We start from the raw sequence: 14,829 nt of genomic DNA, 5'->3' as shown, positions 1-14,829 counted from the left end.
TCCCATGTACAGGTTTTTTGAGACAAGGTTTTTCTGTGTAACAGCTCTTGCTCTCCTGGAACTCCTGTAGACCAGGCTGGCCTCAAACTCACAACAATCTGCCTGTCTCTGCCTCCCAGGTTCTGGGATTAAAGGCACCACCACCCAGCTCATGTGCAGGTTTTTTATAGCGTGTATTTATTTCTGTGGGATTTGTCTGCATGGGAGAGGTGCTCGTGTGCCGCACTATACACGTGGGCCTCAGAGGACATTTTGTGGAGGTCATTTTTCTTCTCCCACAGTGTGGACTATGGGGATTGAGTTCATGTCACCATCATCAGACTTGGTGGCCATTTTATTCGTTCTGCTTTGTTCTGAAATTCCTTTCACTATATAATCAAGGATCTGGCTTTACCGGACTGGAAGTCTTTAAGCAGTGGGGTGCCTTTGGGCTACCAAGTGGCAGTGCTAGCTGTGTTTCTTCAACACGTCTGACAGCATCACTGGTATAAGAGTGGGTGGGGGCTGAACACTTTCTCTTCTCACCTAAGAGAATGACACGCCCTACACGGGTGACTTCTTGTAAAGGTCAGGGAGACCAGCTGTCAGCAGGTGGCTTTCAAATTGGATGGTCACACCTGTTAGACACATTTGGCCTCACTAAACTGTCAGCAGGGAAAATTCAACATTGGCCAAGGTTTTAGAGTCTGTGGTGGAGGCACATCAGGATCCACTGTGGCACTGACTTTACATACCTGCTTTCTCCTTACAGTCTGTGGCAATAGGGAAGACAAGAATAGCACCTTTGCCTCAGGCCCTTGAGAGCTCACCCTGCCCTTTCATGGCTGTGACAGCACAAAGTCCATCTGGTTACATCTTTCACTTTTGGATGCTGTTGTGCCCACTTACTTTCTTTAGGAACCAGGGAATAAAGTTTGCCTTATTTAATACCCATTACCCAAGGCCTGAAGGCGTCTATGAACTTAGGGGTGGCACAGCCTTCTGCCTTCGTTAAGCCAATCAAAAGAGCCAAATCAGTGGGATGATGGCGGCGCATGCCTTTATTCCCAGCACTGCCGGGGGGGGGGGGGAGGGTGCAGAGAAAGGTGCATCTCTGGGATGGAGGCCAGCTTGGTCTACAGAGTGAGCTCCAGGACAGCCATGGCTACACAGAAACCCTGTCTCCTAAAACAAACAAAGCCAAATTAAAGGGCTGGTGAGATGGCTCAGCGGTTCTCAATCTGTGGGCTGAGACCGCCTTGGGGATTGCACATCATATCTTTACAATTGATAACAGTAGCACAATTGCAGTTAGGAAGTAGCAGCGAAACAATTTCATGGTCGGGGGTCACTATAGCACGAGGAGCTGTATTCAAGGGTTGAAGCATCAGGAAGGTTGAGAGCCTCTGCTCTAGTGGCCCCCAGAAGTGGGTGGGAAGTTGACCATTTTTCTCCCCAAGTTGATCTGGCCCAGCATGTGCCATGAAGCCATCATCCTTCTGCGCCTGCCTCCACAAGTTCACCCAGGACCAGGGCATTGTCCAGTGGCGAGAGAAGCCTTAGGAGACTGTTACACAGTCACCGATCCTGCTTTCTTCACAGCACATGGCGAACTTCCCTCAATGCCGCTACTCGCAGATCTTCATGCCTCTCCTTTTCAGTTTGATTGAGGTATAACTGAAGTATATTCGATATGCATGTGTATCTCACACATAATAGAAACAAGTACTTTGAGCAGTCATGGTATACCCCTTGTGAGATTATTGCTATGTCAGCCAACTTTTTTGCCACTTCAAAAGTTTCCTCTTGTCCCTAGGAAACCCACAGATTTGGGGAGTGGATTTCATATAATATTTCACAACCCTTTTACAATCCTGAGGATAGAACCCTGGCTTTTGAGCATCTTTTTAATTTATATATATATTTTTATTGTTTTTGGATTTTAGAGACAGGGTTTCTCTATGTAGCCCTGGCTGTCCTGGACTCACTTTGTAGACCAGGCTGGCCTTGTACTTACAGAGATCTGCCTGCTTCTGTCTCCTAGAGTGCTGATCTGCCTGTGCCACCAGGCCCGGCATTGTTTTTACTCTTACTGCTTACAAAACATGGGGTCTAGGATGGATTAAAGCTGTTCCTGCTTGCTGAGTTTAGTTCTTAGTGACTCACTTGACACTTCCAAAAAGCTGAGAGCAGGAGGAGATGGAAGCTCAGACACCACATGACTGTGCCAAGACATGGCCCGTCCCTGGTTGTCTAGCTTATAAAACATTTGAGTCAACTGGGTGCACACCAATCCTGTCACTCGGGGAGGTAGAGGCAGGTGGGTCTATGTGAGTTGGAGGACAGCCAAGGCTACACAGAGAAACCTGTCTCGAAAAACAAAAACAACCCACCAATGAAGCACATTTGGGTCATTCCAACAGTAACTTCCCTCCTAAAGCCTATGGTCTTCCTAGCCATGTTGACTGCTGTTGCTTTGATAAAACACCTTTAACAAAAGCGAATTAGGAGAAGATTAATTTAGATTACACTTGCAGGTTACAGTCAGTCATCGAAGGAAGTCAGGGCTGGACTGTATGCAGAAACTAAAAAGCAGGAATCGTGGAGAAATGCTGTTTGCTAGCTTGCTCGTAGACCCCTGCTTAGCTAGCTAGCTTTTTATTTTTATTTTAATTTTATTTTTATTAATTACACTTTATTCACTTTGTATCCTCCCATAAGCCCTTCCCCCCTCACCTCCCCATCCTACCCTCCCACCCCCTTCTTCCCGCATGCCCCTCCCCAAGTCCACTGATAGGGGAGGTCCTCCTCTCCTTCCTTCTGATCTTAGTCTATCAAATCTCATCAGGAGTGGCTGCATTGTCATCTGTGGCCTGGTAAGGCTGCTCCCTCTTCCCATTACTATGTAACCCACTTGGACATTAAACTGCCATGGACTACATCTGTGTAGGGGTTCTAGGTTATCTCCATGCATGGTACTTGGTTGGAGTATGAATCTCTGGGAAGACCCCTGTGTTCAAATTTCTGGTTCTGTTGCTCTCCTTGTGGAGTTCCTGTCCTCTCTAGATTTTACTATTTCCCACTTCTTACATAAGATTCCATGCACACTGCCCAACAGTTGGCCATAAGTCTCAGCATCTGCTTTGATAGTCTGCAGGGCAGAGCCTTTCAGAGGCCCTCTGTGGAGGGTTTCTAGCTTGTTTCCTGTTTTCTTCTTCTTCTGATGTCCTTCCTCTTTGCCTTTCGGAATGGGGATTGAGCATTTTAGTCAGGCTAGCTTTCTTATACACCCCAGAACCACATGTCATGTCAGGGCATGACCACAATAGGCTGTGCTCTCCTCCATCAAGTGCTGGGGAAGAGTGCCCTGAAGCTGGGCTGAATAACTGAAAGAATAGCTTGGCATTCTTTCTATAAGTTGATTATCCCTGGTGTTAGTTATAGTAATGGAAAGTTAACATCATTAACTGCAAAGGTCATTTGAAAAGACAGAAGAGAAAGGGAGATGAAAGGAGAGAGTTCACCAGTGCTTTGGAGTGTTTTTGGCCAGTAGGATCATATGCGGTTTTATTTTTCTTAACTATACAATCATTTTATCCAAATAGAGCACTCCATTGTTCTTCCTTCCTCCCTTATTTCCTTCTTTTTTCTTCCTCCTACTCTCTCTCTCTCTTTAAAGACAGGGTTTCTCTGTCATTGTAGCCCTGGCTGTCCTGGAACTCACTCTGTAGACCAGGCTGTCCTTGAACTCAGAGACCCACGTGCCTTTGCCTCCTAAGTGTTAGGATTAAAGACATGTACCACCATGCATTATGTGTTAAAGACCTTTTCCCAGCTGGGAGAAAAGGCTAGAACCATATTTTCTATACCATTAGATTTTTAATTCTTATTTTGAGGTACACTTTTTTGAAGACCCAGGCTGGCCTCCAAGCTGTAGCAATCCCCTTGTCTCAGCTTCCCTGCTGATGTTACTACAAACATGAGCTTCCATACCCAGCTCTCGTGAGATAATTTTACACTTCGGAAAGGCTCCAGAAATTATGTAGTGTTCAGGTGTGTCTTTCATCCAGCTTCCCTCATGTTATTATCTTACCTAACCATGTGTGATAATCATGGCTGGTAATTTAACATTGGTACAACACCATTGCCTAAATTACACACCTTATTCATAGTCTATATTCTATTGCTTCACCACAATTATCCCTTTCCTGTTCCAAGAATCAATCCAAGACGCCACATTGCAGTGAGAGGTCATGGTTTGGTAGTCTCCAGTATGAAACAGCTTCTCTGTCTTTCCTTGTTTTTCACTACTTTGAAATTCTTGTGAAGATTTACTTTTTATCTTAAAACTTTATATATACATGTGTGCCATTTATGTGAGTATCCAGAAAGGTCAGAAGACAGAGTTGGAGCCCCTGGAACTGGAGTTTCAGGTGTTTGTGAGCTGAGTGTTGGGAACTGAACTGGAGTCTTCTGAATGAACAGCAAGTTCTCTTGGCCCCCGAGCCAACTCTCAAGCCCTGAAATGATGCTTTTAAAAAATGCTGCTCAGTGGTTTGTAGGATGTCTATCCATTTGTGTGTGTGTGTTCTTTTTTTTTTTTTTTTTTGAGACAGTGTTTCTCCTTGTAGACCAGGCTGGCCTCAAACCCTCTGCCCTCTGAGTGCTTGGATCACAGGTGTGCATGTCTGGCTGGCACCGGCGGCTTCTTCTTCCTCCTCCTCCTCCTTTTTCATGACTAGAAATAAGTTTGTATTTTTGGTAAGAATGCCACAGAAGGAGTATTGTTCCCTCAACCCATCAAGGCAGGAATACATGACGATGGGCTGTTAAGTTAGATTATATGGTTAAGGTGTTGTCTGCTACTATGAGTTATTATTTCCTCAATCCCCCTTTTTGAGACAAGGTCTTGCTGCTAGCCCAGGTTGGCCTTACACAGATTGCAATATTCCTGCCTGAGCCTTGCAAGTACCAGGCTTTCAGGTGTGTATCACAGCGCCTGACTACCTCGTTTTTATTGGTAATTATCTTGGGGTGCTAATCTGGAACTATGCAAATTGCTATTTCTTCTGGAACTTTTGCCAGCTCCTCAGGAGCCACCCTTTTACCTTACCTGCTTCGATTATTACTGTGATGGCCTAATGATGTCTATCTTTCCTCATTTTTTTCTACACGTTTTTTGGAATTCTTAGGTAAGATAGAAGGTGGCCCCCTTTTCATTTATTTACCTAATATAGTATATATGCAATTTATATACCTAAAGTGTATTTATTCAATTATGTAGGTTTGATCCGATAATATCTTTATTTGTTCAGTTCTTAGGGTGTGTATCATGATTTAAATGGCAGTTTTATGTTTGGATGGTCAGTTAATTCATCCAGTTCTTCAATGTTGGATATTTAGGGTTTGGTTTTTTTCCCAGTTGTTTGATACTATTAATGATGCCTGATGTGTATGTCTTTGAATTTGTGTCTCCATAAACTAGTTTCTAACTAGTTTGGATGTTTGAAAAATTTGTGCTCCTGGTTGCTGTGTCAACATGGAAATCACTCACGACCCATCTGACACCAGAGAAACAGTAGTCAGCAATTCTGAACTCGGTAAGTCTGAGCTGTGACTTACTAAACTTCTCAAAAAAAACCTGAACAGCACATTACAATAAAGTTACTGCTATTGAGGAAGTAGCTTCCGGTAGGTGCAAGCCCATTTCCGCTCACTCGTGTCTCCAACTCTCCAGCTTCGGGTACATCCCAACCGGAAATGCTTGCTCTCAGTCGAAAGCCACGTCTGTTCTGGCCTCCGTCCCGCCCCCACGCCGGGGAAGCGTTTCCGGGGTCAGGGCGCTCGGGCCCGCCTCGCCGCGGCTGCGGCGCTGGAAGCCCCGGTCCTCCCGGAAGTGCCCGGCTCTGCCCGTCGGGGTCCGGTTCTACGCTGCTGCGGGGCCCAGGGCGGCGGGGATGGCGGAGGCGGCGCTGCTGCTGCTGCCGGAGTCCACGGCCGAGCGGGACGCCCGCGAGAAGCTGTCTCTCTGGGATCGGAGACCCGATTCGATGGCGCCGCTGACGGACAGGCAGACGGACTCGGTGCTGGAGCTGAAGGCGGCGGTGGAGAACCTGCCGGTGCCCGCCGAGGTGAGGCGAGGGCGTGGGCAGCGCCCGGCCGCCCGCCCTGTGCGGGGATCCGGCCGGTGCTCCCGAGCCACCTCGGCGGATTCGGCGGGAGGGGCCTGCGTGTGCCCCGCTGTCAGCCTCGCACTGCCGGCGACCCTGGCCGGCCCCGGTGTGGACATCCACAGCCCTCCCCCGGCGGCGCGGGACGGTTGGCCTGAGCCTTGCCCCGGGCGTCTTGCTCCAGGTGTTGCGGTGTCAGCTTGGTCCTGCTCCCCAGGAGCCCGCGGTGCTGTGCTCCGGAACCCGGCTAGTCTGTGTTACTGCGTCCAGGAATTCTCTGGCTTGCTCGCTCCTGGGTCCCGAGGGGCACTTAGAGGGGATCAGAACGGGTCCCGAGTGGCAGTTTGATTCATCACACGCCAAGCTGGGAACTTTTGGCGTGGGTTATGGAAGCTTTATTTAACCTATAGAAAGCAATAAAAAAAGAATTGTTTTTGCAAGTTGACTCAGTTATTAAGTAGCACTTTTGGGTTTTGGTGTCAACCTTTCCTGATTACCACTGGAACAGTATGCATGTTACTTTTTGTGTGATCCGGTTATAAAGGTTAAGAGTACTTTTTGTGAATCGTTTAAATGTTTGGCAGGCTCTTCTAGTTTTGAGGCTCGTGTTTTGAGTTACTTTATTAGCCGTGGTGATGATTTTTTGATGCCGGAAGCATCAGTTTCTATACGATTTGGAACTCTGTCCAAATACAGACTGAATTTGGCATCTTCACCTCTGCCGTCACACGTAGAGGTGTGAATAGAAAGTTCTCCGCAAGGTTGTGTGCTGTGCTGTAAAAATGGGCGTTCTTAGGTGTGTTTCCCTGCCCACCTCCAGGATGTGATTCAGGAAATAGGTCTAAGTAAATGAGGGAGCAAGTGGAAAGTTCTTTGACTTGGCTATGTTTTATGTTCTGGATTATAGGTAGGTGTGGTGTGTGTGTGTTTTGCTGGGTAGTAAGCTGACGGTCTTGTCATATTACAGGTTTACATCTCAGCCCAGACACTGGTTTATGTATTTTCCCAGTCTGTTTATAATTTGTGTGCCCCGTATTGAAGCCGATGTCTAGATTTCACCGAGTTTCGGTAGTGAGACACAACACTACAAGAAACGTTATTGTTATCGCCAAGGGTTATGAACTGAGTTTTTGTCCTTACTGAGTAGGGGAGAGGGTTGGAAGTAAATGGGTTATCTTATTGTTTTACACCATTCTTCCATATTTATGCAACAATACTTACCATTTGTTCATGTTGCCATTTAACTTGTATTGCCACATGCTTACACTGTGGTAGGAATTAGGGATAGAAACATAAATAGGAAAGATGAAATGTCCAGCTTTAATGAAGTGATGTAATTATGGAGATCATGAGCCTATAATAAGAGAAAAAGACCAAACTAACAAACCAAGAAGGTACAGACAGTGATCCATTCACTATATAAGGAAAAGAAAAAAAAAAAGGATGGTGGGATCAGAATGGATGAAGCATGCCTTTTTATGGGAGGCCTAAAAGTAAGGGCAAACCTAAAAGTGAAGGGAAGGCCTTCTAAAGTAAAGGACAGCCCAGCATGAGAACTGACATGGAATGCATGAAGCCAGCCTGGGAAAGGCTAGATCAGTCACATGGTACTGAAAGAAAGAGCAGAGTAAGTTCCTGGGTGGATGATGAACTTTAACAAGTCCAAGTATTCAGGGAGGTCTCAGTGTTAGAAAAAAAGCTGTTTATACCAATTTGGTGGGTTCTTGGAGGGAGCGTGTCCTCATTGCTTTCCTTTCCCTGTATGAGAGTGTTCTATGTCTGCTGAGATGACCTTGATGTCCATTTATCCCCGTTAACATGCTCTTAACGTTGCTGTTGAGAAAAGAATGCATCAGTTTAGTTTGTCTACGTAGTGTATTTCCATAGACTTCTCTGTGGCGCTTCATGCTTTTAAGAAATGAGTTATTTCTTAATCTATTGGAACCAGGCCAATTTAGTGGTCTAGATGGTGTTTAGCTAATGCTCGGTAAACATCATAAAGATGTCTTTAGAAAGCAGCTTTCTCACTTATAAAGAAGCACTGTTGGGGCTGGAGAGATAGCCCAGAGGTTAAAAGTATTTGATGTTCTTGCAGAGGAACCAGGTTCAATTCCTAGCAATTATGTTGTGGCTCACAACACACCTGTAACTCTCTGGGCACTAAACATGCATGTGGTACAAATACATACATGCAGGCAAAACACACAGAATGAGTTAGTCTAATAAATGCCTTATCTTGGAAAGTTGCACCTTTTTTTTAACATATATGTTGCATTAGGTAAATGCATTGGACTGGTTTGCAGTAGACTGGTTTCTTGTAGTCAAGGCAAATTTCTTATAATAACGAGGATCTTTTTCTGCTAACTAGTTCTTGTTAAAGTGCTAAAATAATTTACTTTGAAATCTATCTGTAGTTTATTGCCATAACTTTTTTTTTTGGTAGGTGTGTGGCCTTGGACATGATAATTAACTTCTGTGTACTTATTATTATTATTATTATTTTGTTATAAAATAGAGGCTTATCTCCTCGGGAGTTGTGAGAATTAAAGGCAATCATAAATGTGCGTAAATGGTGCGTGGCAAACTTCTTGCTAACATTACATTATTCATAGGGTCTCTTTCAAGCAATGAATGTTTTAAAAGAGTAGATTGGAATCTTGAGTATCACTAAAACTCAAGATAAGAAAAAAAGTGTTTTGGTGTCTTTAGGAAGGTTCTGAGACTCCAGCTTCAATGATATCCTCTATGTAAACAGAGAAAGTTGTCAGTTCAATTGGAGAAAGGCTTGATCAGATCGATCCTAAAAGTCATTTTCTCCAGTCCAGGATTTTCCCAAGAAATAAGGCTTATGAGAAGAAGGGACATTTGTCTTCTCCTGGTCTGGCTAGGCTGGTGAGGTAGTGCTGTGTGTTATTGTGATTATTATTTGGTGTGTTCATGTCCATTTGCATAAGCTGTAGTGTAGATTTCCAACATGGTCGACAGAGTCTGTGCTCTTCTCTGTGTGGTGGGTGTCTGCTCTGTCCTGAAGCCCTGACTGAGTCATCCTGTCAGAATGAGAAGTCACACTGGCAGGCTAGGGACACCATCACACCCCTGCTTTGACTTGCTACTCCAGTCCATCTATTTTGTGAAAAGAACTTAGTGGGACAGAAGTACCCAAAGAGGCAATTTTCTCTTACGCTGTTAAAAGCAACTTGTTTTGTTCTTTAAAATATCATTTCCTTAAAGTGGTTATATTTTAGTTTTTTCTACTTAGTTTGAGAGAAAATGTTTTATCTATCTATCTATCTATCTATCTATCTATTTATTTATTTTATTAGTAAAGGAAGGGACCAGGGACCCTTCTGCTTCTGATACATATGTATTAGATTTTAGGGCTGGGATTAAAGGTGCATGCCACCTGCCCGGCTGTAGGTTTTATTTTTGATTATGTATGTATGTACTTGTGTCTGTGTGTGAGTTTGTGCGTGAGTGTGAATGCCCACGAGGTCAGAGAGGGTGTTGGAGTCACTGGAGCTGGAGTTACAGGTTGTGAACCACCTTGCATGGGTGCTAGGAACGGAACTGGCATTCTTAACTGTTGAACCCTTTTCTCCTGCCCCATAATTAAAGCCTTAGTGGTTGAAGTAATCAAATTGAATGCTGTTGGATAAATGATATTTAGATTTATTTACAATTGTATTTATTTGAGGTTAGATTATAGAATGTTTCTGAAATATCTTGAGCAGATTTTCAGGGATCTAGAGTTTTATCTGGTTAAAGTAATTTAGAAAATAACTTTTTTTTTTGTTTAAAATAAGCTGAGCACATGTCTTCGACCCCCTTGGATCCATTTGAAATAGTGGAAGTTAATGTATAGCACACTTAAAAAGTCAATCTAAAGACTTAACAACCAAACAAAATATAAATATTATGAATTTTGATAGTCTAAATAGTTGGGAGTTTTCTGTTGTCCACAGAGGCCAGAAGAGGGAATCAAAGCCAGGTCCTCTATGAAAGCAACAAGTGCTGGCAACCATTGAACCATCTCTAACCTCCCCCCCCACCCGCCCGGGTTTAATTTGCATGGTTATCCTGCAATGGGAAGTATGACGTAGTTGAGAATACTTACGCTTTCTGGCGAGATGGTTTAGTGAGTAAGTCTTTGTGATCAAGCTGATTGAACCAGAGTTCAATATCTGGAACCCAGGTGGTGGAAGAGAGAACTGACCTTTTAAGTTGTTCTCTGATGTGCATGGGAGATCACACCAGATGATAAATAAATGTAGAATATTTACGCTTTTGTAAATTATCTGGCTTTTGCATCTTTGTGTGCAAGCAGCATGCATTTCTGTTTCTTCGTCTAGGTGTGCGCCTGCATGTTTACGGGATGCATCTGAGCTGGATGCATTACTTCTTCCTCTTTCCGTCTTACCTGCCTTATCTGTGATCTTTTGTTACAGGTCTAACTTTTATTACTAACGCAGTATCGCAAAGGCAGCTTAGTTATAAGTCTGTTCCTGAGAAACACTGTCAATTCAGATCACTACATTTATTCTGTTGCTGCTCCTATGGAGGAGTAATAAAAAATTCTGATTGCTGTCAATAGGAACAGTAAAAAGTACTTCCCCTGTCAGTAGTTAACTTCATCGAGTATTTACTGAGTGGCAGGTCTTCTGTTAAATGCTCTCTATGTTGCACTGTCTGGGGTGTGTGCACCATCCTCTCTCTATGGAGACAGCTCCTTATTGGTTAATTGGGGTGCTTCCCCAGTGCAGGTGCTGTTTATCTCAGTTACAGACAGCTCTGTCTTCAGAACCCCTAATGGCAGCATGTAGTTGGTGATACTTTAGACTCAAGATAGGTTTCACGGAGTTTGAGAAACTTAATTCTCGCTGGGCCACAGTACTTTTATATCAGGGCTTATGCTACTTTTCAGGAAGAGTTTACATGCGTTGTGATGTCCTGAGAAGACATTTGCATTTTGCTTGGACTTCCTGGCTAATGACAGTGACTCATTTGTGTACAAGGAGCTTCCTGATCATGTTTAGAATTGTTGGCTCTTGTTTGTCAGCACCCAGAGAAGCCAGTGCTTTCTTACTTGCACCCCACATATCCTATTGATATGGCCACTGGATCTGTATGTGATAAAAGAAGAATTGAGGAATAGAGTCATTAATTTCCCTAATGACACCAGCTTGTACAACAGCAGGAGGCTTTAAACCAGGCTTCCCGGTTTAAAGTGTATTTGCCATATGAGTACAGACACATGTGAACACAGATGTAATCTCCCCATATAAAAGACTCCTGTTTCTAGATTAGTGGTGGGTGTTTCTGCGTCTAGCTTATTTGGGCTTTAAAGAAGAAGTCCTGTCTTCAGATGGGATGTCTGCATTTAGAAAGATGAAAGCAATTGTCTAAGGCCTTGAGTCATGTCTTAATTAGAAGACTTTAAATGCCATGAGCTTAAAACTAGAATTGAGCCCAGCAGTGGGCCCTGTTGCTTCCTCTGTCATCCACTTCCAGTTTCTTTTAGATCTGAAAACAGCTTGTCTGGAAAGGGACCTCAGGTAAATCAATACCAGAGTCAAAGTACTGTTAGTGGAGAGTGAGAGTGCTGTCCTGGTGGCACAGGGGAGCCTTATTCCCGGGGCTCTTTGGGAGCTGATAGAAACTCTGAGATTCTCTTCTGTTGTTTAATTTCATAAGATGCCGGTGGAGGTGCTGTGTACTGTGGATGGCGGTGGTAGGAGGAGGTAGTTGGTCGGTTACTGATTGTGGTTTGTTAATTCTGTTGAGTGTTCAGGCCTGTGTGTTAGACCCTGCAGAGAACACACGACTTGCACCAGCATACAGGTTTTCCTTTTGTCTAATGGTGGTTTACAGAGGTTCAAGTGAGAGAATGCATGTAGTTCCACACAGGTTCACCCCCACTGTTAGAAAGCTGACAGCCATCAGGCCTTGCTACGGAGGGACACTGCTGTCTTCTTTACATCTTGAGTTTGTTCTGGAGAGGCCTAGTGGAGAATGTTAGTATTATGTGACATTTTCTTTTCTTCTTCTTCTTTGTATCACCCCATCCCCAGACAGGGTTTCTCTGTGTATTCTTGGCTGTCCTGGAGCTTGCTCTGTGTATACCAGGCTGGCCTTGAACTCACAGAGCTCCTTCTGCCTCTGCCTCCTGAGTGCTGAGATTGAAGGCATGTGCCACTACACAACATTTTCTGACCTTAGAGGATTTAAAGGAAATATTCCTTTCTCTTTCAAAAGAAGATAGAAATAGTCAATTGCATTGATTTAAGAGATAACTTGCATTTATCTCAAGCTAAATATCTCGTGGCTTTCTTTTTCAAGCTCCCAATTGAAGATGTATGCAGCCTAGCATCCCAGTCTCTGCCCATTGAGCTGACTGCTGTAGTGCCTGAGTCTACAGAAGACATCCTCTTGAAGGGCTTCTCTTCCTTAGGAATGGAAGAAGAAAGAATTGAAACTGCGCAGCAGGTAAGTGGTGTCATCTTTTCTAGGGACATTGGATTTTTCTAGGTGTCGGAATACTGGTTCAAAAATGAGGACAACATAGGCATGTCTAACTTGCACCTGGGCCACATGTGTCCCAGGGTAGCTATGAGCATGGCCCAACACTTGCAGGTGGCAACATGATATTAGTGTCAAAGGTTAGACACACTGAAGGCACTAGCATCAGGTCTTTATAGAACAGTTTTAGTTTTGGCTGTTAACTGTTTTTAAGTGACCTTATTGCCTATCTTAGTTAGGGTTTTATTGCTATGAAGAGACACCATTACCACAGCAACTCTTATAAAGGAAAACATTAAATTGGGGCTGGCTTACAGTTTCAAAGCTTCAAAGATTTAGTCCATCATCGTCATGGTGGGAAACATGGCAGCATGTAGGCAGACATGGTGCTGGAGAAGGGGCTGAGAGTTCTGTATCTGGATTGGCAGGCAGCAGGAAGAGAGCGACACTGGGCTTGGCCTGAGCATATGAAACCTCAAAGCCCATGCCTGGTGACACACTTCCTTCTGCTATAGTTGGTCTAACCTACATCTGGTCCTACTGTAGTTAGGTCAACCCATGTCTGTTCCTGCTGTCGTTAGGCCAACCTACATCTGAAAATCACCTCCATTATTTAGCATCATTGTGAAGTTTGGCAAATTACTTTCCTTTTTGGGCCTTTATTTTCTGAGTCTGTAAAATAAGGATGATTATATATCCATCTCAGATGATTTTATGAGAATTAAATAACACATGCAAATATAGTGTGTAGCAAGCACACAGTAAATGCTTAGAAAATGTTAGCCAAGGTAGATGACAATCCCACATCCTGTTGACATTGACTCTCTCTTTGAGAACTGGAGAATGTGGTCTTGCACTATGTCTGTGAATATTATTGTACTGTTTGAAACAATCATTTTTCCCTTCCACATTATCTTAGTACACAAAATAGCAGATTTCAGCATGTCACTTGCATATAATGCTACTGTGCTGTGCTCTCCCCTTGCTTCCTTGTCCTTCCGTACCTTCCTCCACACATGCTGATCTTTCTTTTTCCCTTCTATCCTTTCACAGAAGTTCCCTTCCTGGGTAAACAAAATCTGTATTAAATTCAGACTTGCATATCTTTTTAAAAGTTTAAAGCATCTACTATGTAGGGTTATGATTTATATATAACCAAATGTTCTCACTTTAAGTGAGAACTCAGTTGGATGAGTTTTGGTGTATATACTGGTATAACTTCTATCAAGATACACGCCTGATATGAACCTGTTTTTGTTTTTGTGTTTGAGACAGAGTCTCATGTAGTATAGGCTGGCTTCCTAGTCACAGTGCAGCCCAGGCTGGCTTTAAACTCCTGACCTTCTGGCCGCTATTTCCCAAGGTGTTGAGATTATAGGTGTGTGCCACCATACCTGGCTAAAATAGAAAACATTTTTAGCACCCCCCCCGCCAGATTTCTCAAGTAAATTAACTCTTGCTTTGTTTTGTTTTGTTTTGTTTTATGTTTCCCTCTTTGTCTCCCCTTCCTTCTCCAGTGTTTTATTATGTATCCCAGGCTGGCTTTGAACTTGTCATCCTCTTGCTTCAGTTTTTTAAGTGCTGGTATTGTAGGCATATATGACCATGCGAGATTTTACCTATTTTTAAATAATGGATGATTTCTAAAACATTGGTATAGGGACAGATACAGCCTCAAGTCAATACTCTGTTTCACTTTTCATTTCTTTTAAGTATTTATTTATTTATTTATTTATTTATTTATTTATTTATTCTGTATACAGTGTCCTGCCTGCATGACCGAAGAGGGCACCAGATCTCATTTTAGATGGTTCTGAGCCACCATGTGGTTCCTGGGAATTGAACTCAGGACCTCCAGAAGAGCAGCCAGTGCTCTTAACCTCTGAGCCATCTCTCCAGCCCTCACTTTTCATTTTTATTTAATGTGTATGGATGTTTTCCCTGCATGTATTTCTATGTACTCCTTATGTGCTTGGTTCCCCCAGAAGCCAAAAGAAGGTGTTAGATTCCCTGGAACTAGAGTTACAGACAGTTGTGAGCTGTCATGTGGTTGCTAGGAATTGAAGCAGGTCATCTGGAAGAGCAGCCAGTGCTCTTAACTACTGAGCCATCTCTGCAGTCTCCCCAAAGTCCAGATTCTTAATTCACTGTGTGATTTTCAGGT

General features: G+C 43.6%; 1 protein-coding gene across 1 annotated transcript in view; it reads left to right on the top strand.

Moving 5' to 3' along the window:
• Positions 1-5,809: 5,809 nt before the first annotated feature.
• Cog3 (component of oligomeric golgi complex 3) overlaps positions 5,810-14,829 on the top strand; it is a 51,159-nt gene continuing 42,139 nt past the window's right edge. The window contains exons 1-2 of the mRNA XM_021635050.2: positions 5,810-6,110; positions 12,486-12,632. Coding sequence (XP_021490725.1) covers positions 5,937-6,110; positions 12,486-12,632 — 321 coding nt within the window. The 5' untranslated portion in view covers positions 5,810-5,936. The remainder of the gene's footprint in view (positions 6,111-12,485; positions 12,633-14,829) is intronic.

This window comes from Meriones unguiculatus, chromosome 9 (assembly GCF_030254825.1).
Source record: "Meriones unguiculatus strain TT.TT164.6M chromosome 9, Bangor_MerUng_6.1, whole genome shotgun sequence".
Classification (NCBI taxonomy): domain Eukaryota; kingdom Metazoa; phylum Chordata; class Mammalia; order Rodentia; family Muridae; genus Meriones; species Meriones unguiculatus.
Note: the sequence above shows the minus strand (reverse complement) of the source record. Positions and strands in the feature narration are given on the sequence as shown.